The 27993-nt window shown below is 60.2% G+C and overlaps 5 protein-coding genes across 8 annotated transcripts in view; 3 read left to right on the top strand and 2 right to left on the bottom strand.

The window, feature by feature from the left end:
* ZNRF1 (zinc and ring finger 1) overlaps nucleotides 1-16790 on the top strand; it is a 19905-nt gene extending 3115 nt beyond the window's left edge. Inside the window, 4 exon segments of the mRNA XM_032700996.1 lie at nucleotides 14251-14346; nucleotides 15022-15127; nucleotides 15220-15310; nucleotides 15459-16790. Coding sequence (XP_032556887.1) covers nucleotides 14251-14346; nucleotides 15022-15127; nucleotides 15220-15277 — 260 coding nt within the window. The 3' untranslated portion in view covers nucleotides 15278-15310; nucleotides 15459-16790.
* LOC116793267 (probable D-lactate dehydrogenase, mitochondrial) lies at nucleotides 16768-24599 on the bottom strand. 4 transcript variants are annotated; one of them, XM_032700992.1, is made up of 12 exons: nucleotides 24594-24599; nucleotides 20073-20167; nucleotides 19822-19934; nucleotides 19559-19700; nucleotides 19334-19475; nucleotides 18909-19068; nucleotides 18636-18835; nucleotides 18430-18558; nucleotides 17875-18002; nucleotides 17700-17790; nucleotides 17514-17625; nucleotides 17108-17442 (listed from the first exon to the last, which is right to left on the bottom strand). In XM_032700992.1, exons 2-12 carry the CDS (start codon nucleotides 20133-20135, stop codon nucleotides 17277-17279), a joined length of 1446 nt encoding a protein of 481 aa, XP_032556883.1. In that variant the 5' UTR covers nucleotides 20136-20167; nucleotides 24594-24599; the 3' UTR covers nucleotides 17108-17276. The 4 variants fall into 4 exon arrangements, with proteins under 4 accessions (XP_032556880.1, XP_032556882.1, XP_032556881.1 ...); XM_032700989.1 differs by lacking the exon at nucleotides 17875-18002 and having other exon boundaries at nucleotides 16768-17442; XM_032700991.1 differs by lacking the exons at nucleotides 17875-18002; nucleotides 18636-18835; nucleotides 18909-19068 and having other exon boundaries at nucleotides 16768-17442.
* Nucleotides 20840-22718, bottom strand: LOC116793268 (chymotrypsinogen 2-like). Its single transcript, XM_032700993.1, has 7 exons — nucleotides 22645-22718; nucleotides 22419-22522; nucleotides 22245-22324; nucleotides 22055-22133; nucleotides 21406-21586; nucleotides 21089-21222; nucleotides 20840-21011 (listed from the first exon to the last, which is right to left on the bottom strand). The coding sequence occupies exons 1-7, from the start codon at nucleotides 22709-22711 to the stop codon at nucleotides 20850-20852; spliced, it is 807 nt and encodes a 268-aa protein (XP_032556884.1). The 5' UTR covers nucleotides 22712-22718; the 3' UTR covers nucleotides 20840-20849.
* Nucleotides 22368-27993, top strand: LOC116793271 (probable D-lactate dehydrogenase, mitochondrial). Its single transcript, XM_032700997.1, has 5 exons — nucleotides 22368-22373; nucleotides 26800-26894; nucleotides 27033-27145; nucleotides 27267-27408; nucleotides 27492-27993. Exons 2-5 carry the CDS (start codon nucleotides 26832-26834, stop codon nucleotides 27678-27680), a joined length of 507 nt encoding a protein of 168 aa, XP_032556888.1. The 5' UTR covers nucleotides 22368-22373; nucleotides 26800-26831; the 3' UTR covers nucleotides 27681-27993.
* LOC116793269 (chymotrypsinogen 2-like) lies at nucleotides 24249-26127 on the top strand. Its single transcript, XM_032700994.1, has 7 exons — nucleotides 24249-24322; nucleotides 24445-24548; nucleotides 24643-24722; nucleotides 24834-24912; nucleotides 25381-25561; nucleotides 25745-25878; nucleotides 25956-26127. The coding sequence occupies exons 1-7, from the start codon at nucleotides 24256-24258 to the stop codon at nucleotides 26115-26117; spliced, it is 807 nt and encodes a 268-aa protein (XP_032556885.1). The 5' UTR covers nucleotides 24249-24255; the 3' UTR covers nucleotides 26118-26127.

Raw genomic sequence — 27993 nt, 5'->3', positions numbered from 1 at the left:
TTTATCTGGGTTTCTGTGCCTCTCCAGCTGCTTCATGGCTCCTCTGGCCCCTCAGCAGGGACCCCAAGGAGTGATCTGGGGCAGGCTGAGGTCTTTTCCCTGGCTGGTGTCACTCCTTCCCTTCTCTGCAGTTGAAAGCCTGCAGAAGAGCTAGGTGTGCCTGGTGGGGGAGAGGGGGACTGTCCTGGGAAGCCTGTGCGGAGACCGAGAGGAGCCCATTGCTGAATCCCTCTGGACACTACTGTGGCTGCTGGGATGGCAGGAGCAGTTAGATACTGATGGCCTCTAGCCCTTCCCAGGATCAGGGGAGGAGAACTGCTACTCTAATGAACAGCAAAGCCTACATGTGTCTTCCAAATGCAGTGGGCAAAGGGCTCTGACCTATGTAGTGGAGCTTGTCCCTCCCTCTGAGTGGACAGCACCTCCCTGGGTAAGTGAATGCTGTTTCCTGGAGGGGATTTTCCCAGGAGTGTCCACCATACACACCAGCAATGTCACTGTTCCAGCACCAGCTGAAACTGCTCTGGGATTTCCCTGTCTGCCCAGGGTTCCTGAGATCCGCTTCCTGGCCTCTGTGAGTGGAAGATGACAAAACATCTTGTGCAACTTTAGAGTTTACTTGTAGCACTTGACCCTGTCTCTTAGCTTTGTAACCACTAGACTCGGTAAAGCCAAGGCTAGTGGGAAGAAGGCAGAAGAGGGAGATGTGTGGTTTAATGCTGCATGTCTCCAGCTTTGTGTGGTTCTCTTAGTATCACTCGTGTTACTCATCTTCATCAGAGGATCTCAGGGAGTTTGCAGAGGCTGTAAGTAGCTTAAAGTTTATCTGGAAATCCCACTCATCACCCAAAGCCCTTGAGTGTTTGAAGCTCTAATAAATCCATATCTTCTTGTCTGCTGGCTAGCCCAAGGAAATGCCTAGCTCATCCTTCTGTACAGTGTCACCAGGAATGTCACAGGCTTTCTGTGCACTGACAAAGCAGGCTGTTTGCCCTGGATGCTGGTGGCACCAGTATCAGGAGATCTTCTTTGCCAAATGAGCTGCTGCGTTCTCGGCAGCGCTTTCCTGGAGCAGGAGGGCCCAGCCTGGGGGAGATGGAAAGGTTTTTGGTGCAGAGATAGCAGCCAGGGTGCTGGGCTGGGGCCTTCTTCAGGCAGAGTTAGAGAGCAAAAGAAGCTGGAAACGCTCTTCCATCCAACTCTAGAGTATGAGATAGGAAATAGGAGTTGTTTGGAGGATGAGCTGGGGAAAGGCCTCTGTGGTGAACCCTTGCTGTACCCTGATGGCTTCAAGTCATGAGCCTTTTCTTGCTGGTGCCTGGAAGCTGCTGGAGGGAGTTCCCTCTCAGCCCTGACTTTCCTGACACCAACTTGTCACCAGTGTGCCCTGGCAGCCAAAAGGGCCAACCGTGCCCTGGGGTGCATCGGGCACGGCATCACCAGCCGGTCAAGGGAGGCGATTGTCTTGCTCTGCTCTGCACTGGTGCAGCTTCACCTTGAGTCCTGTGTGCAGCTTTGGGCACCACAGTATAAGAAACACATTAAGCTATTAGAGAGTGTCCAAAGGATGCCCACGAGGATGGTGAAGGGTCTGAAGGGGAGGCTGAGGGCACTTGGTCTGCTCAGCCTGGAGAAGAGACTGAGGACAGAGCTCACCGCGGGCTGCAGCTTCTCTGCTCTCTGTGACCAGTGACAGCTGGAGCTGTGCCAGGGGAGGGTTAGGTTGGATATTAGGGAAAGATTCCTCACCCAGAAGGTGGTCAGGCACCAGAACACGCTCCCCAGGGCAGTGATCATGGCATAGAGCCTGGCAGGGTTCAGGAAACATTTGGACAACACTCTCAGGCACGTGGTGTGGTTCTTGGGGTTGTCCTGTGCAGGGCCAGGAGTTGGACTCGATGATCCTTGTGGGTCCCTTCCAACTTGGGCTATTCTATGATTCTGTGAATTTTTCAACATGCAGACAACATGTATGCTTCCCTACCCAATTCCAGGAGCTAGGCCAGGGGAAGGGTACCCCAGGGTCTGCAGGAACTATTTTTGCTAGTGGAAATTTCCAAAGATGCCTGTCCTCAAACCATCTTTTTGTGGGTTTGGTGCTGGTGGCTGTCTGGCAACCGAATTGAGCGCCTCCATCATCACCAGGCCTGCAGATCATTTGGGAATTGGGTGCAGGAATGATCCTGATGACTCCCCATGCAGATGATATTCAGCTGTTGGGCTCTCCAGGTCTGGAGTTCTTCTGCTTCTGCCTTCTCTGAGCCAGCTGCCAAGGCAGCATACACCCGGGACAGGGGGAAGAGGCAGCAGCTGCCTTGGAAGGGTGAAGTGCTGAACACCAGAAGACTCGAAGGCAGCTCTAAGGCACACCAGACCCCGAGATGAAGTTGGAGTGTGCCAACGTCAGTGCTGTGCGTGAGGAGCCGGCGGTGGCCGTGGTCATCCTCAGTCTCCGCAGCCAGAGCGAGCACTGGCTGTCTCTGCACTGCCTTGTCTCTCTGGTGCCCTCTGAGCTCTCAGCTGCCTTGCTCAGGAGAGAGGCACTAATTGCTGTGCACATTAACTGGCTTGGCTGGGCACTCTCCTCTCTAAACCTGTGCATAAATCAGCGTGGGGTAGCTGGGTGCCCTCTCCCCTTCCGCTTACGTATATCCCAGAGATGCTGGGAATGATGCTCTTGTGCTCCTGGGCTGACCCATTTCCCAGCCCGTGACGTAAGTTTATCCCATGCTGGTTTGTTTTGCTGAGATGTTTGTTCCGATGACTGGAATAACCGTAAAGGATTCTCTTATTTATTAATGTGCTATTAGGGTTCCTCTCCTCTCTCTCTTTCCCTCTCTCTCGTTTGCTGGCCAGAGGATCAATCAGATACAGACATCTTTGGTGGAGGAGCAGTATAAGGCTGGCGCCTGGCCAAGGCGGCCGTGGAGAGTCATGGGAAAATGCTGCTAAATGCTGAAAATTAATTTCAAGAGAAGCACAGGGAGAGAGAAAAACCCACTTTGGAGGAGGGGAGGGAAAAAAAAAAAAAGCTTTTTTTTTTCCCCTCCAATGTAATCTCCTGTGTGACAGATCAGACAGGCAGCAAAGAGCTCTCTGGCATCCCAAGCAGCTGGTGGGCAACCACGAGATGGATCTCGTTGTATCTGCTGCTGGTACACCAAAGCTCCAGATGTGCCTTTTGCTTGGTTTTGAATAAATGTGACTTGGCTTTCTTCTGGTTCTCTTGAAGACTGAAATCATAAGGGCTCAGGGATGATACACCTGAGCAGCCAAGTGATGCTGGAAAGCAGCAGGCCCTGGTGCAGAGCATTTTACCCGCCTGCTCTGGCGTGGCTGTATGTTGGGGTATAACAAGCCTCTCTCTGTAGAGACAGACCCATTTTTTATGTCAGAGCAAGAGTGGTTAAAGCTGGGCCTTAAACGTCTCTCCTGCACCAGTCCCACCAGGCAGGTTTTAAATGTGGGTAAACCCTCTGGGGGCTTGGGTACCCCCAGGGATGCTCCTGCTGTCCCTTGCAGGCACTGCTCTGCCAAAGGCTTTTGCTGGGTGCTTTTTGGTGGGGCGCTGTTGGAGGTGCAGCTGCAGGAAGCTCTGCTGCCTGGGGCCTCTTCTCGTGCCATTGCACAGCATTTCCCGTGGGCAGAGCCTGGCTGATGGTGGGTTTCCTGCCCTGCCAGGCTGCAGGCAGGGGTGGGGGGAGTGCCTGTGGTGGGGGACAGGGGCTGCTTCTCTCCTGTCATGGCTTAGCTTTCCAGCCCACTGTGGGTCCCACACAGCCTGGGGTGTGAGGAGGGTGGAAGGAGGAACTAGGGAGCCAGGAGGCAGACCTTTGTGGCTGTGCTGCTGACACAGGGCTTGGTCCATTGGGGCTCCCTGCTGTGGTCCCAGTGCCTCTGTGGTGCCAGGTTTGTGCCATGTGCACCATCTGAGCTGGGACAGAGGCATCACTCAGCGCTGGTGCCCTTCCCCAGGCCCCCACAGCGGGTCTATGGGCAGCTGGAGATGTTCCATACAAGATGGATTTTGCCAGTGGGGATGGTGCCTTGCCATTGGAGAGGCTGCAGTGCTCCTCTGAGGTGGAGCTGACTCTTCTCTCCCCTCCTTCCCTATGGACCTGAGCTGGCCAGCATTGGCGGCAGGTTGGCCCTGCTGTTGTGGGCTGAATTAGCTTGGAAAATTCGTGACTCTCTGTGTTTGTGCACACTCGTGCAGCTGTGGGCCCCTCATCAGTGGCATGAAGCAAGGCTATGTGTCTTGTGCAGTGGTCTTGTGGCACTTCGTAGAGGAGCAGAGAGATGCTGTGGAAATATTTACCTTTCTGCCCTAGCAAAAATTTCCCAGGGCTTTATTTTCCCAGTTAGCACCCTTGGCTGGTTGAGTCTGTCAAGTTATGGCCATGGTTCCTGAGAGACTGTTACCTGGCAGGCACAGGAAAGGGCTGGGATAGGTCCTGGTGAGGGAAGCACAGCGGCACAGATGAAGAATGGAACTGAAAGCTGCTCAGAGCTGTTTCCTGGCCCTAGCAGGCAGGACGGCGTGGCAACAGTGGGTATTTTTAGAGGCCAGCTGCCTGCAACACAAGAGAGGGAAAGCAGCAGTCAGGCAGGAGAACCGAGTGATGCTGACCCTGTCCCACATCCCTGCTCAGCATTTTTATTTCCTACCAGGACGGGGTCACTGGCAGCTTTGTGACCATGTCCTCTGTGCAGCTTTACCTGTTGCTGCCTGGAAAGGTGGCTGGCTCCCTTCTCCCCTGGGCCATGACTGCGTGTTTCTCTCCTCACAGCTCATCGATTCGAGGGTGGTGTTGGGGGCTCTGCTCTTCCTGGATGATTGCATTACAGCTTGGGGTGGTAGGCGTTTGGGGGATTGTTTTTTAGGGAAGCCTTTGTCACCAGTGAGGGGAGAACCTGCAGTTTCTCCTGCAGCCGGGGTAATTGCAGTAATTAATTTTGGAGCTCTCCCTACAAGGCAATTGAGCTGTGCTTCATCAGAAGCACTGCAGGGGAATTAGATCCACCTTTCAATCCATCCATCCAAGGCCTGTACATCTGTAGCCGGGGAAAAGGAGGGGGGGTTGGCTCTGGGCAGATGACTTAAATTACCATGTGCAGGGAGGTTGAGTCAGTATGGGCAGAGATCAGTTTTGGGGGAGCCCTCTGTGAAGCTAGTGCTGAGTGGGATGGGATGAGGCTGAGCACCCTGCCTGAGCTGCCTCAGCATTTCAGGTGATTCCCAGTCAGATCTTGCTGGTTTGAACCTATTGTCCATCTGTTTAGTTATTACACCATTCATTTCATAGCCCTTGGGGTCTGCTATTTGCCTCGATCTTACCCTTCAGAGGGTGGTTGTAGATGCCTTTGATTTCTTTTTGCTCCCTGTAGACAGGTGCAAAGCAGATGACAACCTGCAACTGATCCTGGGTGAATGTTTCCTGGAAGGACCCTGCTTCACAAGGCCCTACCCAGCTCTAGGAATCAGGGCAATGTGCTCCTCTGTGTGTTGCCTTTTTGGATGGGGAAGAGGGACCTTCAAACCCCACAGCTGGGATTTTTGTCATCTGCAGCCCCACTGTCTCCCTCCTGCTCCTGTCTACAAGACAGGAGCCCTTCTCGTGCTGGAGGGTGGCACGTGTTGAAGCAAAGGGACAGAGAAGATGGGACAGCCAGGCAGGGTTTTTCCTGCCTGTGGCACAGTGTACAGCCCCTCCTGCCTCCTCTGGCAGGATCCAGTGTGGGCAGACCTGCCGCTCACTGAGGGGTTCATTCCTCTGAGATGCCATGCTTTGTGTCTCAGAGGTTTGGCTCCCAGAGCTGCAGAAAGCTGGCTCTGTCTGCCAGCCGCCTCCATGCTGCAAAGGCAGCTGGGAAGCTCTGGAGTGGTGTAGCCCCATTCCCAGCATGGATCTGTCTCACAAATCTCTTGCCTCTGGCTGTCGAAGGGGAGCTCATGCTGCCTGTTCAGGCAGCTTGGTGCTGTTGAGCATCCCTCCCCTCTTGTAGTATGCACAGCAGAGAGGTGTGATCATCCTGCAGCTTTGCACCCTTCTTTTCCCCCTTCCTACTCTCCTGCTAGTCTGGAGCATTCACTGGGCATCCCTCAGCAATCACAGTCCCTTCTGGGGAGCTGGGAGATGCTCTGTGCTGTGCAGCCCTTCCTACCACGTGACGGGTAGGTGAGGTTAGGGTTTGCTCTGCAGCATGCTCTTCATGAAGATTCTTTCTTTCCAGTGGTGGAAAAATTTCAAACTTTTTCTGTCTTTCTGCAGAAACACCCAGTGTGAACTGGCTGAGAGCGTTTCCCAGCCACGCACTGCCTGTGGGTGCAGCTCTGTGTGCCTTTTGTGCTCTGTTTGCTGCCCACTACATAAAAATTGCCCTTTTTCTACCCTGAAAAGCATGCAGGGGCTGGAGGTCTCACACTGGTGAGACCCATTTGCCCCAGTGACCCTACCACCATGGCCCAGGCACAAAGAGACCTCGTGCCTCTGTTCGTGCGGTGCTGCCGTGGGATGCCTGTGGAGGAGGTGTCCCAGGAGTGGGGTGGGATTGCTTCCTGGCAGGAGCGGGTGCGTGGGTGCCATCTGTGCTGGGCTCTGCTCCCAGCGTCACAAAGCCAGGGCATGTCATCATGTGCCTCTGGAGTGTCCCTCCGTCCCCCCAGCGGGATCAGCTGATCCGTGATGGAGCCTCGGCAGCATCAAAGCACAGGTCTTCTGCTTTGGAAAAACCCAGGGGTCAGGAGGGAGATCACCCCGTGGGGTTGGATCCGGTTGTGTTTGGGAGTGGCTCAGGTCAGGCTTCTGCGTTTCAGCCTTTCCGAAAGCGGGAATTCCTCTGGCAGCTCCGCAGTGCTGGATCCTGGCGGCGGGGACCCCGTGGATGGCTTAGTCAGAAGTGACTCACCCCGCCAGTCCCCGCGTGACGTTGCCTCGCTGCTCCCTCCCAGCCTCTGCCGAGCCAAAGTGTCCAAATCTCTCCCATTCTGTTCTCATTTCCAAATTGCTGTGTCTCACTGTGCTCCAGAGGATCCCCTGCGCTCCTTCATTTCAGCTTCTGGGACCCCCCTGTTGTCCTGTTGGCCCATTGTGCATCTTGTGGGTGATTCCTTCCTGCAGCGGGGCTTCCTGCTTCGTACAAGAAGTATTCAGGAGGAAAAAACACAGGCACACAGGCAAACTCTTTGGAAATTCCCAAGGATCCTACAGGATCCCTGTCCTCACTGGGCAATGAATTTGAAAACCAGAGGTGGGAAGGCCAGCAGAAGCCCTGGGTGAGCTTGTAACTTGGTAAATCTGAGCCCTGCAGCCCAACAGCAGCAGTTGGAGGTGTTAATGCCTTCTCTGGGATGTCACCCAGAACCCCTCTGCTTAACTTTGCTCTTCTCTTGATTGCTAAAATTAGCTTTGGGCTACACACTCTTCCTTATGAAACCTGTTCCCAGCAGCGGGGGGAGTATTTCTGTGGTAAACTAGGGCTCTCTGGAAGACAAGGTGACCCCGTGAAGTTGCCTTTCTCATCCGGATCTGGGGGAACTGATCCTGCAGCATAGTCTAGGCTATAGGAGGGAGATGCTCTCTGGCCTTAGTGTAGGTACTTTTGTTCAAAAATTGCAGCCCTTCCTTGAAAGGGGCAATGCTTAATGGCAGGCATGGTGGGGTGCTTGGGGTTCAGAGGCAGCTTGCACGCTTTCCCTGAGTGTGTGCAAGGAGGGTGGCTCTGGACAGCCTGCCACCACATAGCCAGGCCTCTTTGCCATCCCACTTCTCAATGGCTATGGACTGTGCTGGAGGTGTTTTTAAGGGTTTTGATGTGTCTGTCTGCTGAGGATCCATAGCTTTGGGTGCTCTGGAGCAAACGTCCCTGTGGGGTTCCCTCTCCTGTGTCTCCTGCTCCTTTCCAACTCTCCAGCTTTCCTCAGCCCCAGAATTGCAATCTGTTCTCCTTCTTCCCATCCTCCCCCACCGCCCCCATGAGAACCCAGCTGGCTAAAAAAAAAACCAACTCTGCCTCCTGGCTTGCAGCAAGCCAGCCTTGGGCTGCTGCGACATGGTGCCGTCCAGCATCGTGTCCTGCATCCGTGTCCTGCATCCATGTCCTGCATCCCTCCGGCCCCAGTGACTTACCCACATCCCACCTGGAGCACCAGTGCCTTTTCTTTGCTGCTGCATCTCCTCTTCACGGCTTAAACGGGCTGGGAATGGACAGAGGTGTCTCCAAAACACAACGCCTTGAGCGTTAGGATGGTGCTGGCCTTAGCCACCTTCATGTTCCATGACACGTCCCTGCCACCCTTGGGTGGTGTGTGGCCACCTGACAGCAGACACCTGCCATGTGGGGACTTTGCCAGGAGCCACTGCACACCAGGGACAGCTCTTCTTAGACCTTGCAAAACCTGGCCTTGCACAGAAGCAGCTTCTCTTTGGGGTGCTGCTTTCACATTACAAACATTTATTTTCTCCCTTCTCAGCCAGCTGAACTGACTCAATCCGCAAGGAAATGGTGGGGTGGGATAGGGATGCCTCTGCCAAGGCATCAGAAATGATTGGTTTTCTTTCCAAGCACTGCCATCCAGAAATGTCCCATCCTGGCCACATCCTCTGCTTGGCTGTCATCTGGGGCTGGCTCACTGGCACCCCCTGTCCCTGCCTCCCTTCCATGCCCAGGAAGGTGGGATGTCTGGTTTCCACCCTGGACATGTCCTTTGTGCTCTCCCACCTTCCCGCAGCCTTGACTCAGGAGGAAGTGCACTGGCTTTTTCAAAGCTGGCAAATGAGACAGCTTAAGTGCTTTACTCTTTCCTGCCTATGTGTCCCTGCTCGTGTCGGCCCTCACACTACACAATAGCCCAGCACCATCGGGGAGTTCTTGAGTCCTGCCTGGGCAGCAGGGCTGTGGTGGGCCTTGGCTCCTGCCTCTGCCCGTGCAGCCGGCGCCATTTCCTTCTGCAAGGGGAAGCACGTTCTGGCCTCATTCTGCTGGTGCTGTGGCCTCCAGGCCCTTGGTGCAGGTGCTGTGCTGGCAGAGAACCGTGGTGCTTAGTGGGGTCCTTGGTGCAGCTGCCCCCTGGCCCTGGCGTGAGGCGGCGTCGCGGAGGCTGGTAGAGCATCACGTCCGTGGTGACTCCCATGTCACTTCCAGCTCTCAGAAGGGAACACTCATGGAGTCCTCAGCTGCCTGGTCCCTGCCCAAGTGCTGGAGATGTGCTCTGTGCACCCATGTGCCATCTCCAGGGTGCTGCCCGGTGACCATCACTTCAAAAAAAACGAGGCTGCTTTAAACCAGTAGGGAGTTTGTTTTCCGGGAGATGTTGGGCCTGAATATCTTGGCCCTTCAGGTTTCCTTCACTTGCCTGGGACATAGGACAACTCTTCTCTGATTTCTTCTTCCTGGGGCTGTGTTGGAACCCTCAAGGGGTAAGGGAAGGGGAGGACTTGGAGCCCCTTTATCTCACCCAACCCCACATGCTTCGGCTTCAGATTGACCAACAGGGCCCATAGACATGGTCTTTCAGTCTCTCCCTACTCTTCAATCAGTAATGTAGATTTTTTTCAGGATGATCCACCTCTTCCAGCTTCCACCTGGTGCCGGTTCAGCTGGTAATGTCAGGGAAGCCATGGGAGGAGGTGAGATGCTCAGGGTCTATTCGGCAGGGAGAAGGCACCAGGACTGCATGCTTGGCTCAAATATTCCCTGTGTTTATCTCATACTTGGATGCATCCTCACCTGGTGTAAACCCAACTCCTTTGGCTGGGAGCCCAGGATGCTCTCTGGAGACCAGGAGGTGGGCTGTGCAGCTGAGGTTTCCCGATCTTCCATGAGCATCAGGCAGTCTGGGCTTACCCTGAGCTCCCTGGTGCTCCAGGTGTCCTCTGGGGTTGGCTGGACATCAGAGGAGGGATCCCTCCTGGGGCAGACACATTTTGGGGAGCTCCCACACACAGAGCTCCTGGTTTATCCCATAGCAGTAACAGGGGCCTGGGCAACCAGAGATCCCTTTGGCAAATGGGGATCCCTTTGGTGAATGCTGCTCTGAATGGGGTGGGTTGCTGGGGTTGTGCCTGAGCTGCTGCTTCCTCCTGCTTTCAGGGCATGTCATCCCCACCAGCATCTTCCTCCCACTGCTGGAGGTGCCGCAGCCACCTGCCAGTGACAGAGCCCAGGTTTCCTGCTGCTGGGGTCATGATGCATCTCCTGATGGCACTGTAGCCTGGAAGCAATCTGCCTGGAGGCACGCCAAGCTAGTGGAGGCTTTGGCAGGGGAAGGTGGATGTGCCTTTCCCTGCAATCTGGGACAGGCTTACAGCTGCCATGGATGTCGTCTCACCCACCCCCGAGGGGAGCAGCCACCTCACTCACAGGACACGGCGTGATTGACCCCGTTGTAGTGCTCAGTAGACACAAGTGATGGGAATTTCCTATCTCAGCTCCAGAAGCAGCTCTGTTTGGCATGTTTAGGGATGAGTTGGAAAGGGTGTCTTGACCCTCCCACCGCCACCAAAGTCTCTGCAGCTCTGTGGCGGTGCTTTTGGCACAGTGAGGGTTAACCACCAGGCTTCTTCAGCATGCATAGGACCTGGTGGAGGTTTTCAGAGGTTCCCAGCTCTACTTTGCCTGGCTCTCTAAAATAAACCATGTAACCTTCCTAAAAATACTCAGAGGGCAGCAGCCCCTGGAGAGCACCAGCACCGCTTGCTCCCGGTTTCTAGACCAAGCCATTGGAGAGACTAGATCACATGCCTGTGTCTCACAGCCCTGGAAAGCCCTTGATTTTCTCAGTGTCTCCTGCAGGATACAGGAGTCCAGGTCTTGATCTGAACCTGCCTTTCGAGGCCAGCCCACTTCCTGTGGCACCCTACTCTTCCTCACTCCTGGCAGGATTTGGTGCCTGCCCACACATCTCTGCATGAAGTGACACTGCCAGCTTCAGGTTTAATGTGCCATGGTCAGGAGCGTCACCAGCTGCCCTGGGCACCTTGAGAGGGAGGATGGGTCCATGGCCATTCCCTGGAGCAAGCCCTGGGCCTCCCCCTGGGTGTGGGAGGCCCTGGCAAGGAGGAATAGCTGGGCCCTTCCCCTCTTTTTTTTTTTTTTTAGGCATGTGGGAGGAGGATGGAAAGGGCTCTGAGTAGGAGGGAGGGAGCTGAATTTTCCATGAGCAGCTGTCAAAATGTAATCTCCTGCGTTGCTCCGGCTGGCAGCTTAGGCAGGATAAATTAACGGGGATTTCGGGGAATGTGGAAAATACCATGGCCTGAAGGGGGCCGGCCGTGCGGGGAGCGGCTCTTTCATCTGGGGACTGACTCTGGGGCTGCACTGCCCGAGCTGTGGAGGGATGCTCCAAGGCTTGGTGTCTGCCACTGTTGGGTGCTGGTTTCACCGGTTTTCTGTTCACCACCTCTACCCAAAGGTCACCTGGAGAAGGGGTGAGGGAGTTCACCCCTTCTCTGCCTCCCCTTTCCTGCTGGCGGGGGCTCCTGCTGGAGGGGAACGCAGGCAGTTGCTTTTGCAATGTCAAGTATTGGTGCCGACAGCTGGGGTGTGGGGCAGCCCCCCGCCCCGGGGGCCTTTCCACACTGTCTCCTCGCTCCTGCTCAAACCTGGGAATTTATGCAATTGCATTTTCATCTTTCTTTTTTTCCCCCCCCTCCATCTTGTGAAATGCAGAGCCAGAAAAGTATGTATGCTTCTGCACTTGTCTCAGCCCCCGGACCTGTCTGTCTGGAGGACACCACACACGTGCTGGGGCTTGAGCCTGGGCCCCTCCGTCTGCCCAATGTCGCCATGTCCTTGCCAGGGGGCCGTGGCGGTGTTGGAGTCCCAGTCCCGCGGCCAGCTGCCCGTGGAGCACTGGGGAGCATGAGGAGCGTTCATGCTGGCTATTTATAACTGTGCTAAAGCTATCCCAGCTAGCAAAGGGGCCTGGAGATATGGCAGCAGCCGCTTGCCAGGGCCTGCAAAGGGCCCTGCTCTTTGCCTGGCCCTGCTGATTTGCCAGCAGCTGTGCCCTGGCAACTGCTGACCAGGCCGTGTCATCCAGGGCCCTCTCCTTTCCCGTCGGTTGCACATCTCGTAGGATGCCTTCAGGTGCTGCCGGAGCCGGCAGATCTGGGACAGCCTGTTTAAAATAACACATTGGCACAGAAAAAGGGGGGACCGGAGGAAACGAGGTCTCCTCGCACACAGGGAACGGTGCCGAACCTCGACAGACGCCTTGCCCTGACACAGAGTTCCCGTTGCCACAGGGAGCCCTTCACAGCCGTTCCGGGGACTCTCCGCTGGAAGCTGGTCCCCAGAGCTCCCTCAGACTGGTGCCTGTGCTGTGGGGAACCATCCGTGCCAGGCAGGGGCAGGGCAGGCAGGCTGCCAGGGGAGCGGGGCACTGGGAGGGTGTCTCACAAGGGGAGGCCAGTTGGGTCTTGCAGCAGGCAGGCTGGGAGCTATCCGAGCTATCCGTGCTATAAATACACTGGGCGGGTAAACACTTGGGAGGAGGAAAGAAACAGCTATTTCAGCTAATGGGCACGGCTGCCACAAGGTATAAATCGGTCAGGAGTAAAATTAGGCTGGAGATGAGAAGGCAGATTGGTACTGCTGCCCACGAGGCCCTGGCTGCCAGTGCTGCCCTGTCACCAGGGATTTGGTGCAAATGGGGCCAGGCTCACAGCAGAGACCCCATGGCTCAGCCTGGCTGGGGCAGGGATGTGTCCCTGCAGTGGCGCGCTGCAGGACAGCAGGACACCCTACTGGAGAGACCCCTGGGCTCGAGGGCTCCTTGTTTTAGCAGGTCCTCTGAGTCCTGCCATTTAGGCCAGTCCAACACCATCCGTGATACTCATCCTTGCTGCGCCCTCCTGAGAAATAACTGCCCTCTGGAGAGGCAGGATTGGCATCCCTAGGCTTTCATTTGAGGAGCTGGGAAGTCATCTGTATTTATCACCACTGCTAATGAGTGGGTACTCAGCTGTTGGGCAGTTACCCTGGTTGATTGCACCATGTAGGTCTGAGGTGCCTCCCCTTAAAGCCACTCTACTTTCTCCCTTCTAAGAAGCAAGAAAAAAATGCCCTGGCCACATCCACGTGGTGGCAAACAAGAACCTGATTCATCCTTAGATAATTTGTGTACATTGCTTTTCTCTTCTTTCCTGAGCAGCCTTTGCATATATATGAAGAAAGCTCTTAAGCGGCACTGCAGTCAAACCTGATCTGCTTTTAGAAGGCAGATCCTTAAATTACCCTCTCCCTCTCTGCAGGCAGGGAATTGCTGGATGTTCTGGTGCAAACCCGTGGTGGTGGTGGTGGCACGCTCAGCTTGAGCCCTACTGCTCTGTTGGGCAGGGATGAACTGCATGGCCTTGAGCTGGCTGCAGTGGGAGGACACGAGTCCTGAGAGGGTGACCTGTAGGATGGGTTGGTGTTCTGTTCCTTAGGAGTTTGCAGCTTAGAAACCTGGGTATGGGGCAGCCTCGGCTGGTGGGGCTGGGGATGATGCTGTGGTGATCTGCATGGCTTGAGCAGGTGGTGACACTGGTGTGACACCCTGGCACCAGCCAGGCCCCTTCATGGCCAAGCAAGGTTGCCATGCAGATCTGGGCATCCCAGCCAGCTTCATCCAAGAGCCTGAGTCACCAGGCAGAGCCAGGGTCAAGCTGGGGCATCATCCTGCAGGGTCCTCCTGTTCTGGGGCTGCTGGCTGGCGTTGAAGGGGTGAGCACGCACCTCGCTCCTGCAAAAAGCTGGAGAGAGCAGTGATTTGGGTTTGAGGCTGTGACCTGCCAGTCCTCTGCTGCAGCCCTACAAAAGAACCTCCTTCCTTGCAGCTTTTCTGGCTCAGCCATGCGGTGCTGAGCTCTGGCAGCAGGGACAGCACCATCCGGGCACGGGGATGTGCCCCTGCACTTGCCAGTGGCAGGGTGCTGCGTGCCCCAGGCTGCTGCTTGCCCTTTAAGGCCTGGCAGCAGCTGATGGCCACGTGTCCGCTGCCTTGGCACTCTCTCCGTGCCCTCTGTGCGCGGGCTCGGGGACGACCAGCGCGCCGGCTGGGGTGGCTGTGCCCTGTCCGGTGGCTGTCCCTGCACCAGCACAGGATGAGCAGGTGGCCAGCGGGCGCTGCGTGGGGTGAGGGTCACCATGCAGGCGGCAGGTGAGGGGCTGCCCTGCCCCACCATGGCCTCGGGGATTCCCTGGGATGCAGGGTGGACGACTCCTGCTGCCCTTGCTGAGGGCTCGTCTCTGCTCTCCCTCCAGGTTTCAAGTGCCCCATTTGCTCCAAATCTGTGGCTTCTGACGAGATGGAAATGCACTTTATCATGTGTCTGAGCAAACCTCGCCTCTCCTACAACGGTAAGGGCCAAGCTCTGTGGGGGAAACAGCATCCTACCCCTTGGGATGACTCTGGGCAGGCTGGAGAGACTTGCTGCAGGCAGGCAGCTCAGCTGGCCTTGCCAAGAGGGCTGTTCTCCAGCGGGATGGTGCTGCTCCCCTTCCCTGCTCCACTCTGTTCCCCCGGCATGGCTCAACTCTGCTGCTTTTGCTTTTGGGCTCCTTTGTAGCACGGCCCCCTGCCCAGGTTGCTCTGTGCCAGAGGGAGCCTCCTGGCCGGGTGTTCTGCCTGGCGAGGGCAGAGGACACATGTCCCTTTGGGCTGCCCCTCTGAGGGGTCATTGCCTTCCTCCCCTCCTCGCTGGCTGGGAGACTTATGGGGCTGAGCACTGGGCTGAGCACTGGGCTGAAGGCTTTTGGCATCTCCCCCCTCCCTCCTGACCACTGGTGTGGGAGGGATGCTCGCCTCCTACTCGGTGGTGATTTTTTAGAAGCCAGTGGTAGGGGCTTTGTTTGCTCCAGCTGCCCCAGCCCCTGTGCCTCCACCTGAGCCTCCTGCTAGTGTTTTACAGTGCTGCTGCCGTTCTGCCCCATGGCAGCTGCACCCACAGCAGGGCTGTGGGTTCCCCTTCATCCCAGGGAGGGGAATGCTGTGGTGGTCCCCGTCTCAACCTCTGCCCTCCCCTCCCCTCCCAGATGACGTGTTGACCAAGGATGCTGGCGAGTGCGTGATCTGCCTGGAGGAGCTGCTGCAGGGGGACACGATAGCCAGGCTGCCCTGCCTCTGCATTTATCACAAAAGGTACCGTGAGGGGGTGGCCAGGCAGGTGGCAGGGGCCAGGAGGGGACACCCGAGGTTCAGCAGCACAGTGGTGACACGCTCTCCTCTCACAGCTGTATAGACTCATGGTTTGAAGTGAACAGATCTTGCCCGGAGCATCCTTCTGATTGACCCGCCGGGCGTGCTTGCTGACTTCTCTTTAAGGTGAGCCTGCAGTGGGCTGCTCAAATGGGGTATTCCCGTGCTGGCTTTAAATCCTGGGCCAGGAGGGGAGGATGGGGTGGGATGAGGTGGGGTGGGACAGCCAGGGCTCGGGCTCCTCACCCGGGATGGTCTCTCTCTGCCTTTGCAGGGCACCTTGCTATACCTGCTGTACCTCCTCTCCCTGTCCCCCCCGCCCCGCCTGGAGTTTTGGGCTGACTTTAAATTCCTCAAGAAGACAAAAATAAAACCCAGAAACTTGAATCCACTTGGGACAACGGCGCATTTTTTATTTTATTTTATTTTATTATTTTTATTTGTTTCGTTGGGGGTTTTTTTGCTTGTTTTGTTTTTGTTTGTTCGTTTGTTTTTTGTTGGGTTTTTTTTTGTTTGTTTTTTTTTTTAATTTAAAAGATTTAAAACGAAAAGAAACATCCAGGAGAAGACAGTGTGAGAAAAGCGGAGCGACCTGCTCTCCCCTCCACAGCCTCTGGTCACCAGGAGAGCTCTGCCCGCCCCAGGGACGCCCTCGGCCGACACCCTGCCATGATGTTTGGCTTTTCTCCCCGAACCGAAAGGGGAAAGCTGCCGGGGGACAGCCGGCCAAACGGAGCACGCGGCATTTCTCACCGGCAACCCCCCTCCTCCCACCCGGACTCGCCCGGGGGCTCTGCTCGGTTTTTTTGCACTGACTAAACGGGAAATTTCTCCTCTCTCCCGTCTCCCTTTTGGAGATCTCCACCCCGGCCCCCCCGGCAGCATTGAGATGGGGACTCTGCCCCACGCCGGGAGCGGGGCCACTGCTCCCCCCTGCTGACTCGCAGGGGTCTGTCTTTCAAGTGTTTACAACGAGGAAAAAAAAAAAGGAAAAAAAGGAAAAAAAAAAGAAGAAAAAACCAGAAAATGGACAAAAAAAACAACAAACAAACAACAAACCACAACTGAAGCTTTGTGTTGACTGGCGTGTTCTTCGATTTGAGCTTCCCTGCCCCGGTGATGTTTACAGACTGGTCACTCTTTAACTCAGCTATAACCACTCAGAGACTGGAGAGCCGCAGCATCCCCGCCGCCCCTCCCGCGCCCCCTCGCCGGGCTCCTCTTGCCAAAACCGCCCCCCCTCTTTCTTTTCCATTGGCTTTGAGTTGGACCCTCTCGAGGAGGGTATGGGGAAGGCCCCGATGGGCCCCCGGCCACCCCTGGCCATGGGAGTGGCTCTGCTGGAGGTGCCAAGATGGAGTCATTTCATGGCAGTGACCCCTCCCCTGCCCATCCCCGTCCCCTCCTGGAGCGGCGGGCGCGTTTTCGTTGGTGAGACCTCCCCTGCCGGTGGCCGTGCCCCTGCGGGAAACCTTTCTGTATTTATATATTAAAAAAAAACGGGGGAAAAAAAGAGTTCAGAGCTTGGGGGGAGCTTCCTTCATTAGTCAAGGTGTTTTGATATGGTATTAAAACAATGTTCAATAAAATATTCACTGTTATTTTATTTCACTGGCTTTCTTGGTGAAGCAGATGATGCCGATGGGGTGCTGGACACCCCCACCCGTGCTGATGCCCCTTCCCCATGTCTGCCATGTGGGGATGGCCCCAGTGGTGCTCAGCAGGTCCCAGAGATGGGATGCCATGGGGGCCATGGTGGACATTCCTACCCAGCACCAGCAGCACCGTGACTTAGGGGAAGAGACTAAAGTGGGACCCCCATAGTGCCCTGTGAGTGTCTGTGTGTGCTGCCTGGGACAGGGACCCCGTAGGGAGGGGCTGGGGCATCCTGTCCCCCAAAAGACATCACAGTACACGGAGGCTACAGGTGCAAAGGGGTTTATTTGGGGTTTGGGGATCCCTGACCCCCCGAGGTGGGGATGGGGGGATTTGTGAGGACACAAAGGGTGGCAGTGCAGGGCAGTGTGGCCACCCCAGCCCTGTCTCCAGGGATGGCAGCCCCCCACTGCCAGCTCAGTGCCAGTGCCTCCCCTCAGAGCACCTTGCCGGGGTTCATGAGGTTGTGGGGGTCCAGTGCAGCCTTGATGGAGCGCAGGGTGTCCAGCCCCTCCTGGCCCAGCTCCTCCAGCAGCAGTGCCCGCTTGCCCAGCCCCACACCGTGCTCCCCAGTGCAGGTGCCCCCCGCTGCCAGCGCCCGCCTGCGGGACAGGGAGGGTCAGGGTGTGGGGACATCTCTCCAACTGTCCCCCCAGGGTGCCCCCATCCCCACCTGCCCAGGCGCTGGGTGAAGGCGTGGATGCGCTGGGCCTCCTCTGGGTCCTGGGTGTTGAAGATGAGGATGCAGTGGAAGTTGCCATCGCCTACGTGTCCCACCATGGGTCCTGCAGGGCCGTGGGTCAGATGAGGTGCACAAGGAGGATGGTGACCCTCCAACCCACCCCTCTGTCCCACTGACCGGTGAGGCCAGAGTCCTGCAGGTCCTGCTTGGTCTCCACCACCACATCGGGCAGGCGGGAGATGGGCACACAGACATCCGTGGAGTAGCCCTGGGGCAGGTAGGGCAGAGCTGTGGCAGCTGCAGCTCCATTGGTGCTGCCACCATCGTCCCTGTCCTTGTACCTGTCCCTCACCTGGCAGCCGGGCCGCAGGGCCAGGGCCGCGTACCAGGCGTTGTGGCGCATGGCCCAGAGTCGCCCGCGCTCCTCCGGCTCCTCTGCCCACGCCAGGCCGGAGCCACCGTTCAGTCGCACGATCTCCTCTGACGGTGACCGGGAGCCCTGGCATGGGACCCACGGCACCCCCAGGCACCTGGCCCTCACCCCAGGACCTCCAGTGCCCATCCTGGGCATCCATCCCATATCCCAGGATAGCCCTGGTCCTCCCATCCCTTGTCCCTGGGCGCCCATCCATCACCCTGTGACCTGTCTGGTCACCCCTGTTCCGTGTCCCTGAGCCCCTCAGCAGACCCCCAGCCCACATGCCCATTCCTCACCCTGGTGTCTTCCCAGTCCCCATCCCAAGCATGCATTCCTGATCCCTCTGTTTCTGGTCCGGGACACGCATCCCTCATCCCAGGACAACCCTGTCCCCCATCTCCTGTCCCTGGACACTCATCCCTCATCCCTGGGTGTCCATCATGACCCCCAGACCCAGGCACCCGATCCTCATGCCTATTCCCATCCTACCCGTCTGCCGCTGCTGCTCAGCCAGGCTGTTACGGGAGCCGTGGAGCTCCAGGAGGAGCGTGGCTGCCACCGGCAGCCCCATCCCGCTGTAGCGGCCACAGGCATCTGCCATCACCTCATCCAGGAACTCTGGTGAGAGGAGGCGGCGCTCAGTGCCACCACCAGCACCTGGACCCGCGGCCCCACCTCTGGCCCCGGGCACCCACCGATGCGGGCCACAGGCACGGCCGCCTGCAGCACCTGCACCGTGCAGGCCACGGCCGCCCCCACGCCAGGGAAGGAGGCGATGGTGGCAGCAGTGGCCTCGGGCAGCGGGTGCAGGCGCAGCGTGGCCTGAGTCAGGAAGCCCAGGGTGCCCTCGGAGCCCACGAAGAGCGAGGTCAGGTCGTAGCCGGCCGCCCGCTTCCTGTGTGGAGCTGGTGAGCAGGTACACCCAGGAGCAGCCAGCCCAGCACGGCCCCCCGGCCCCCAGCACCCACCTGGCCTGGCGCCCGGGGCCGGCGGTGTGGAGCAGGCGCCCGTCCGGCAGCACCACGCGCAGGTTGAGCACGTTGGGGCGCATGGTGCCGTAGCGCACGGCGTTGGTGCCCGAGGCGCCCGTGGCTGCCATGCCACACAGAGAGGCATCTGCCCCGGGGTCTGCGAGCAGGGGGTGAGAAGGGGATGGGGATGGTCTCCACTCCCCCATGGAAACCTCCAGGACCCCAGACCACAGCAAAACCATGGGCGACCCCAGCAGCACTGGGGCCATGCTGCCTCCGGTCCCATGGGCACCACTGGGACCACAGCGCACCCATGAACACCCCAGGAGCCCCAGCATTCCCGACATCCCCAGCCCAAAATCATCCCCAGCACCCTCAGTGGTGTGACCCCTGGCCCCATGGCCCCACCACGCCCACGGTACCGACAGGGAACCAGAGCCCGGTGCCACGCAGGTGGCTGTTGAGGGCCTTGCGGGTGACACCGGGCTCCACTGTCACCGAGAAGTCCTCGAGGCTCAGCTCCGTGATGGTGTCCATGCGGCTCAGGTCGAAGCAGACGCCGCCCTGGCACAGGGGCACCGGTGGGTCTTGGCACAGCCGAGCACCGAGAGCCCCTGGGGGGTCAGGGGGTGCCGGGGAGCCGATACCTGCACGGCATTGACACCGCCCTCGAGGCCGGTGCCGGTGCCAAAGGGCACCATGGGCACACGGCGGCGGTAGCAGAGCGCGGCCAACTCCTGGACCTGCCCCACCGACTGGGGCCACACCACGGCGTCCGGGGGGGCACAGCTGGGGGACAGGGGCACCGCTGCCAAAATGACTTCCCCCTCCTCAGGACCCTTCCCCTCCCCAGCTCTCTTGCCCTCCCTGGGCTCCTTCCCCAGGGCTCCCAGCCCCAGAGGGCACTCACGGGTGCATGGACTCATCGTGGCCGTGCTGCTCCCGCACCGCCGTGGCCGTGGAGACGTTGGGGGTCCCGACCACGGCGCTCAGGGCCTCCACAAAGTCGGGCGGCAGCGAGGGCTGCGGGGGAACGACCAGGGCTCCGTCAGGGAGGGGCTGGGGAAGCTCTGCCTGAGGCCCCGGCACACCCAGCAGCCAAGGGCACGGGGCCGGTGGCCACGGCAGGACGGGAATGCCCTCGGGGACCCCCGGCCCCACCTTGGAGCAGCAGCTGCGGCGCCCCAGGGCTGTCCCCAGCGCCAGCACCCGCCGCAGGGCCATGGCAGGACCGGACAAGAACAGGAACACGGGAACTGAACCACCAGGACCCTGCCCTGCCCTCCCCCCTGGCCGTCGGTCCCTCCCCCACACGGACACCTTAAGGTGGCTCCAGCCACGGGGTCGGACACGTGAGTGTGTTCCTGCCAGGGGGACCCATCCCACAGTGCCCGTGCTCACACCCCCACACCGGGCAGGGTCCCACATCTGAGCCGTGTCACCGCCCCCACCATGGCCCTTGCCCTCCCAGCTGTCCCACAGCCCCGTGTTCCCATACCTGCTCAACTGGCCCTGCAGCTGGCCAGGGGGCCCTCACCCTCTGGGAGGCCACATGGCCCGGGCCTGGGCCGTCCCAACCAGGTGTCCCCATGCTCAACCGTGTGACCACAAGCAGCCCTGTCCCTCTGACTCCATGACCAGCCAGGTGTCTCCATTCAGGACCCTGTGTTCCCCTGCCCCACTGTCCATCTGTCCCCTTTCCCAGCCAGCTGTCCCTATGCCCCCATTCCTGTCCCCGTTCTCACCCAGATGTCCCCATGCCTCCCAGCCCTCCTGACCGAGTGTCCCCATGTCCCCCCTCACACCACACGCCCCCATCCCCAGCCACCAGTCTCTCAGCCACCCGCCTGTCCCCTGCCCCGCTCCCACCCGTCCCACGGCGGGGACAAGGACACGGTGCTCAGGGGTGGCAGCGTTTATTGGTGTTTATTGCCGGGCTCAGTTGGCCTCCAGGATGGAGTCGATCCAGTCGCGGAGCTCGGTGACACGGGCGTAGACGCCGGGCGTCTGCGTGTCGCAGGTGCTGCTGCCCCAGGACACGATGCCCACCAGGGTCCAGGCGCCGTCCTTCTGGCACACCAGCGGGCCCCCGGAGTCACCCTGCACGGGGCACTGGGTGAGCACCAGGGAGGGGGTGCAGGGGGGCCGGGGGCAGGGGGGAGCCCGGGGGCACCTACCATGCAGGAGGAGGCTCCGTCGGCGCCGGCACAGACCATCACGTCGCGGATGCGGTAGCCCCAGAACTCCTTGCACTGGGCGTTGGTGAGCAGGGGCAGAGCCGCCTGCTGCAGCACAGCCGGTGTCTCTGAGTCTGCGGGAACGGGGCCTCAGCTCCGGCACCGGAGCGGCAATGGGGACAAGGACACGGGGACGGAGGTGGTGACAGGATCGGTCAGGGTTGGGGCTTGGGAATGGGAATGAGGAAGGGGTCGGGGATGAGGATGGGGATAGGGATGGGGATGAAGGCAGCGAGGGGGACGAGAAGGTGCCGTACCACTGGAGTCAGTGAGCCCCCAGCCGGTGGTGACGCAGGTCGTGCCCCCCGGGAACTCGTCGGTGGCCTTGGGCAGGCAGACGGGGGACACGCGGTCCGAGAACTGCGCTGGAGTGGCCAGTTTGATCAGGGTGATGTCGTCACGGACGGTCAGCAGGTTGAACTTGGGGTTCTTGAAGACCTGGAGCAAACAGCACCGCTCCCAGCGCCCACCCCACCCACCAGGGTGCCAGGCACTGGGCACTCCTCAGGGACCCATGGGGATGCTGAGGAATGGTCCTGTGGGTCCCGTACTGGCCGGGTGCCTGAGCTCCAGAGCCCACCCCTGGGACATGGGGGAGCAGGGACACCCTGTGCCACATCATCTGCGGGGATGAAGGGGACCCTGGGGGCCTGAACCCCATCCCTTGGGGCTCCTGGGGACACCCTGGCAACCCGGCCTGAAGGATGAGGGGGAGCAGGGGCACCCCAGGGGATCGCAGCCCAGAGATGTGTGGCACCACGGACACCCCAGGGAAGCCTGACCCTCAGGGAAAGGGCAACCAGGAACTCCTTGGGGACCCAACCCCCAGGACAAGGGGGACCCGGACACAGCCCCCCGGGTCCCTGTGGTGGCCCAGCAGGCACACAGCCCCCGCCCCAGCGGTACCTTCTCAATGGTCAGCTTCTGCTGAGCAGTGCTGGGGTTGTTCTGGTCATAGGCACCCACCACCACTTTGTCGGTTTTCCTGGGCACGGGCAGGCACTGAGCACAGGGCACCGGCACGGGGAGGGGGCGGCTCTCACAGCCCCCGTGTCCGTGCCCAGCCCCGCGCTGCCAGCAGCAGAGCCGGTCCTACCTGACGCCGCAGTGGGCAGCGGTGACCACCCAGTTCTCGCTGATCAGGGACCCGCCGCAGAAGTGGAAGCTCCCGTAGCGCTGCCGGGGAGAGCTGCCCTCAGCACCCGGCACCGCCGACGGGTGCTCTGTGCCCAGCCCCCCACACGGCACCCACCCCGGGCCCGGCTCTCACCTGCAGGGACACCTGCCATGGCCAGGACCCCGGCACTGCCGGCTCCCCGTTGACGATGCGGGTGTAGCCACGGACGACGGGGGCGATGGCGGGCACGCCGCAGTCTGCGGGGCACAGGCGGACGTGGCACGGGGGCTCCGGCTGCTCTGGCCCCGTGTCCCCTCCCCATCGCTGCCACCCCACCCAGCCCCAGGCCCACCCTGCCAACCCCCACGGCCCCACGCACCCTCAGGGAGGGCCGCACGGGCAAAGCCCACCAGTGCCAGGCAGCTCAGCAGCCACAGCAGAGCCATTGTCACTCGTCAGGATGGACCCTGCCTGGCACTCAGTGCCTCTTATACCCACCCTGGGCACGTCCCCACGGCTGCTGGCCTTGCCACCGCAGCCTTGGGAGATAGGGTTGCACCTGGTACGGTGCCACGACATGGCCTGGGAGCATGGCACCTGGAGCCAGTGTCCTTGGCTATGGCTGTTGGACAGCACGTGGTCCAAGTTCTGGCTTAAAAATGTTCTTTGTCCGGTGCATGGGGTGAGTTCTCACTTGGTCATGGAATCATAGTAAAGTGGTTATGGTTGGAAGGGTCCTCACAGGCCAACTTGTCTGTAAAGGCTCTGCTGCCTTTTTTTTTTTTTTTTAAATCTAATGTGAAGGAAGGTGCTGGAAGACCATTCCTGTTGAGAGGAATGATGAAACTCAGCTCAGACATCCACTATAATAGGAACAAATGGGAATTGTGGGCCCACAGGAATATCAGAGCAGTGAAGCAAATGTTGGTAGAAATAGGCTATGAAAGGCTTGTGGGAATTGCAGCTCTGGTGCCAAAATGAGCCCTTGCCAACCTAGGTCCTTATCAAAAAATCACAGGATGGTTTGGGTGGGACGGGATCTTAAAGTTCATCTTGTTTCAGTCCCCCTGTCATGGGCAGAGACACCTTCCACTATCCCAGGTTGCTCAAAGCTCCATCCAACCTGACCTTGAACACTTCCAGGGATGGGGCAGCCACAGCTTCTCTGGGTAACCTGTGCCAGGGCCTCACCACTCTCACGGGGGGGGTGTCTCTTCCTAATCTCTATTCTAGCCCTGCCCTCTGTCAGTTTGAAGCCATTCTACCCTTCTTCTGTCAGTCCAGGACCTTGACCCAAGTCCCTCTCCAGCTCTCCTGTAGTCCCTTTAGGCACTGGAAGGTGCTCTAAGGTCTCCCTGGAGCCGTCTCTTCTCCAGGCTGAAGAACCCCAACTCTTCCAGTCTACCTCCATAGCTGAGGCACTCTGTTCCTTAGTGGACCTCTGTGACCTTCTCTGGACCCACTCCAGCATGTCCACATTGTTCTTATGTTGGGGTCCAGGGCTTGACGCAGTGCTCCGGGTGGGGTCTCAACATAGTGGAGCAGAGGGGCAGAATCCCCTCCCTTGACCTGCTGCCCACACTGCCAGAGATGCAGCCCAGGATACGTTCAGCTTTCTGGGCTGCCAGGATAGGCTGTCACGGGATGGTGGAGTTTGGAAGGACCGTGGAGTTCACCTGAGGTTAGGACCGTGGAGTTCACCTGGGGTTAGGACCGTGGAGTTCACCTGGGGTTAGGTCTGCAGAACCCTTCCCAACTGCTGCCCAGGCAGGGGCACAGGGACTCTGTTCATTCACAGGGCCAGGCCCTTGGGACATCAAAGAATTGGGTGACGAGATGGTTCCAGGGCTGGCAATGTGCTGGTGGCACCGTACCAGGTGCAACCCTATCTCCCAAGGCTGCGGTGGCAAGGCCAGCAGCCGTGGGGACGTGCCCAGGGTGGGTATAAGAGGCACTGAGTGCCAGGCAGGGTCCATCCTGACGAGTGACAATGGCTCTGCTGTGGCTGCTGAGCTGCCTGGCACTGGTGGGCTTTGCCCGTGCGGCCCTCCCTGAGGGTGCGTGGGGCCGTGGGGGTTGGCAGGGTGGGCCTGGGGCTGGGTGGGGTGGCAGCGATGGGGAGGGGACACGGGGCCAGAGCAGCCGGAGCCCCCGTGCCACGTCCGCCTGTGCCCCGCAGACTGCGGCGTGCCCGCCATCGCCCCCGTCGTCCGTGGCTACACCCGCATCGTCAACGGGGAGCCGGCAGTGCCGGGGTCCTGGCCATGGCAGGTGTCCCTGCAGGTGAGAGCCGGGCCCGGGGTGGGTGCCGTGTGGGGGGCTGGGCACAGAGCACCCGTCGGCGGTGCCGGGTGCTGAGGGCAGCTCTCCCCGGCAGCGCTACGGGAGCTTCCACTTCTGCGGCGGGTCCCTGATCAGCGAGAACTGGGTGGTCACCGCTGCCCACTGCGGCGTCAGGTAGGACCGGCTCTGCTGCTGGCAGCGCGGGGCTGGGCACGGACACGGGGGCTGTGAGAGCCGCCCCCTCCCCGTGCCGGTGCCCTGTGCTCAGTGCCTGCCCGTGCCCAGGAAAACCGACAAAGTGGTGGTGGGTGCCTATGACCAGAACAACCCCAGCACTGCTCAGCAGAAGCTGACCATTGAGAAGGTACCGCTGGGGCGGGGACTGTGTGCCTGCTGGGTCACCACAGGGACCCGGGGGGCTGTGTCCGGGTCCCCCTTGTCCTGGGGGTTGGGTCCCCAAGGAGTTCCTGGTTGCCCTTTCCCTGAGGGTCAGGCTTCCCTGGGGTGTCCGTGGTGCCACACATCTCTGGGCTGCGATCCCCTGGGGTGCCCCTGCTCCCCCTCATCCTTCAGGCCGGGTTGCCAGGGTGTCCCCAGGAGCCCCAAGGGATGGGGTTCAGGCCCCCAGGGTCCCCTTCATCCCCGCAGATGATGTGGCACAGGGTGTCCCTGCTCCCCCATGTCCCAGGGGTGGGCTCTGGAGCTCAGGCACCCGGCCAGTACGGGACCCACAGGACCATTCCTCAGCATCCCCATGGGTCCCTGAGGAGTGCCCAGTGCCTGGCACCCTGGTGGGTGGGGTGGGCGCTGGGAGCGGTGCTGTTTGCTCCAGGTCTTCAAGAACCCCAAGTTCAACCTGCTGACCGTCCGTGACGACATCACCCTGATCAAACTGGCCACTCCAGCGCAGTTCTCGGACCGCGTGTCCCCCGTCTGCCTGCCCAAGGCCACCGACGAGTTCCCGGGGGGCACGACCTGCGTCACCACCGGCTGGGGGCTCACTGACTCCAGTGGTACGGCACCTTCTCGTCCCCCTCGCTGCCTTCATCCCCATCCCTATCCCCATCCTCATCCCCGACCCCTTCCTCATTCCCATTCCCAAGCCCCAACCCTGACCGATCCTGTCACCACCTCCGTCCCCGTGTCCTTGTCCCCATTGCCGCTCCGGTGCCGGAGCTGAGGCCCCGTTCCCGCAGACTCAGAGACACCGGCTGTGCTGCAGCAGGCGGCTCTGCCCCTGCTCACCAACGCCCAGTGCAAGGAGTTCTGGGGCTACCGCATCCGCGACGTGATGGTCTGTGCCGGCGCCGACGGAGCCTCCTCCTGCATGGTAGGTGCCCCCGGGCTCCCCCCTGCCCCCGGCCCCCCTGCACCCCCTCCCTGGTGCTCACCCAGTGCCCCGTGCAGGGTGACTCCGGGGGCCCGCTGGTGTGCCAGAAGGACGGCGCCTGGACCCTGGTGGGCATCGTGTCCTGGGGCAGCAGCACCTGCGACACGCAGACGCCCGGCGTCTACGCCCGTGTCACCGAGCTCCGCGACTGGATCGACTCCATCCTGGAGGCCAACTGAGCCCGGCAATAAACACCAATAAACGCTGCCACCCCTGAGCACCGTGTCCTTGTCCCCGCCGTGGGACGGGTGGGAGCGGGGCAGGGGACAGGCGGGTGGCTGAGAGACTGGTGGCTGGGGATGGGGGCGTGTGGTGTGAGGGGGGACATGGGGACACTCGGTCAGGAGGGCTGGGAGGCATGGGGACATCTGGGTGAGAACGGGGACAGGAATGGGGGCATAGGGACAGCTGGCTGGGAAAGGGGACAGATGGACAGTGGGGCAGGGGAACACAGGGTCCTGAATGGGGACACCTGGCTGGTCATGGAGTCAGAGGGACAGGGCTGCTTGTGGTCACACGGTTGAGCATGGGGACACCTGGTTGGGACGGCCCAGGCCCGGGCCATGTGGCCTCCCAGAGGGTGAGGGCCCCCTGGCCAGCTGCAGGGTGAGCTGAGCAGGTATGGGAACACGGGGCTGTGGGACAGCTGGGAGGGCAAGGGCCATGGTGGGGGCGGTGACACGGCTCAGATGTGGGACCCTGCCCGGTGTGGGGGTGTGAGCACGGGCACTGTGGGATGGGTCCCCCTGGCAGGAACACACTCACGTGTCCGACCCCGTGGCTGGAGCCACCTTAAGGTGTCCGTGTGGGGGAGGGACCGACGGCCAGGGGGGAGGGCAGGGCAGGGTCCTGGTGGTTCAGTTCCCGTGTTCCTGTTCTTGTCCGGTCCTGCCATGGCCCTGCGGCGGGTGCTGGCGCTGGGGACAGCCCTGGGGCGCCGCAGCTGCTGCTCCAAGGTGGGGCCGGGGGTCCCCGAGGGCATTCCCGTCCTGCCGTGGCCACCGGCCCCGTGCCCTTGGCTGCTGGGTGTGCCGGGGCCTCAGGCAGAGCTTCCCCAGCCCCTCCCTGACGGAGCCCTGGTCGTTCCCCCGCAGCCCTCGCTGCCGCCCGACTTTGTGGAGGCCCTGAGCGCCGTGGTCGGGGCCCCCAACGTCTCCACGGCCACGGCGGTGCGGGAGCAGCACGGCCACGATGAGTCCATGCACCCGTGAGTGCCCTCTGGGGCTGGGAGCCCTGGGGAAGGAGCCCAGGGAGGGCAAGAGAGCTGGGGAGGGGAAGGGTCCTGAGGAGGGGGAAGTCATTTTGGCAGCGGTGCCCCTGTCCCCCAGCTGTGCCCCCCCGGACGCCGTGGTGTGGCCCCAGTCGGTGGGGCAGGTCCAGGAGTTGGCCGCGCTCTGCTACCGCCGCCGTGTGCCCATGGTGCCCTTTGGCACCGGCACCGGCCTCGAGGGCGGTGTCAATGCCGTGCAGGTATCGGCTCCCCGGCACCCCCTGACCCCCCAGGGGCTCTCGGTGCTCGGCTGTGCCAAGACCCACCGGTGCCCCTGTGCCAGGGCGGCGTCTGCTTCGACCTGAGCCGCATGGACACCATCGCGGAGCTGAGCCTCGAGGACTTCTCGGTGACAGTGGAGCCCGGTGTCACCCGCAAGGCCCTCAACAGCCACCTGCGTGGCACCGGGCTCTGGTTCCCTGTCGGTACCGTGGGCGTGGTGGGGCCATGGGGCCGGGGGTCACACCACTGACAGTACGGGCAGAGAGGACGCCTTTGGGCTGGGGATGCTGGGGGGTCTACGGGTCTGCCATGGTCCCTGAGTTGTAGCAGGGATGCCCCGAGGACTGAGAGTGCCATGGACCCAGTACTCTGGGGTCCACATGAGGCTGGGGTGCTGGTGTCCCAAAGGTGGTGGAAGGGATGGGTGCCCAGGACCACCAAGGCTGGGGGTGAGGGCTACCACCCTCTCTACCACACCAAACCCACAGCCGCCATGGTGGGCCATGAATGTGCTGTGAGAGATGCCCTCCCCACCCCAAGCCAGGGCCAGAGTGGCCCCACTG

Source organism: Chiroxiphia lanceolata, chromosome 13, assembly GCF_009829145.1.
Source record: "Chiroxiphia lanceolata isolate bChiLan1 chromosome 13, bChiLan1.pri, whole genome shotgun sequence".
NCBI classification, from domain to species: Eukaryota; Metazoa; Chordata; class Aves; order Passeriformes; family Pipridae; genus Chiroxiphia; species Chiroxiphia lanceolata.
The sequence above is the reverse complement of the archived record's forward strand: the minus strand, read 5'-3'. Positions and strand labels throughout refer to the sequence as shown.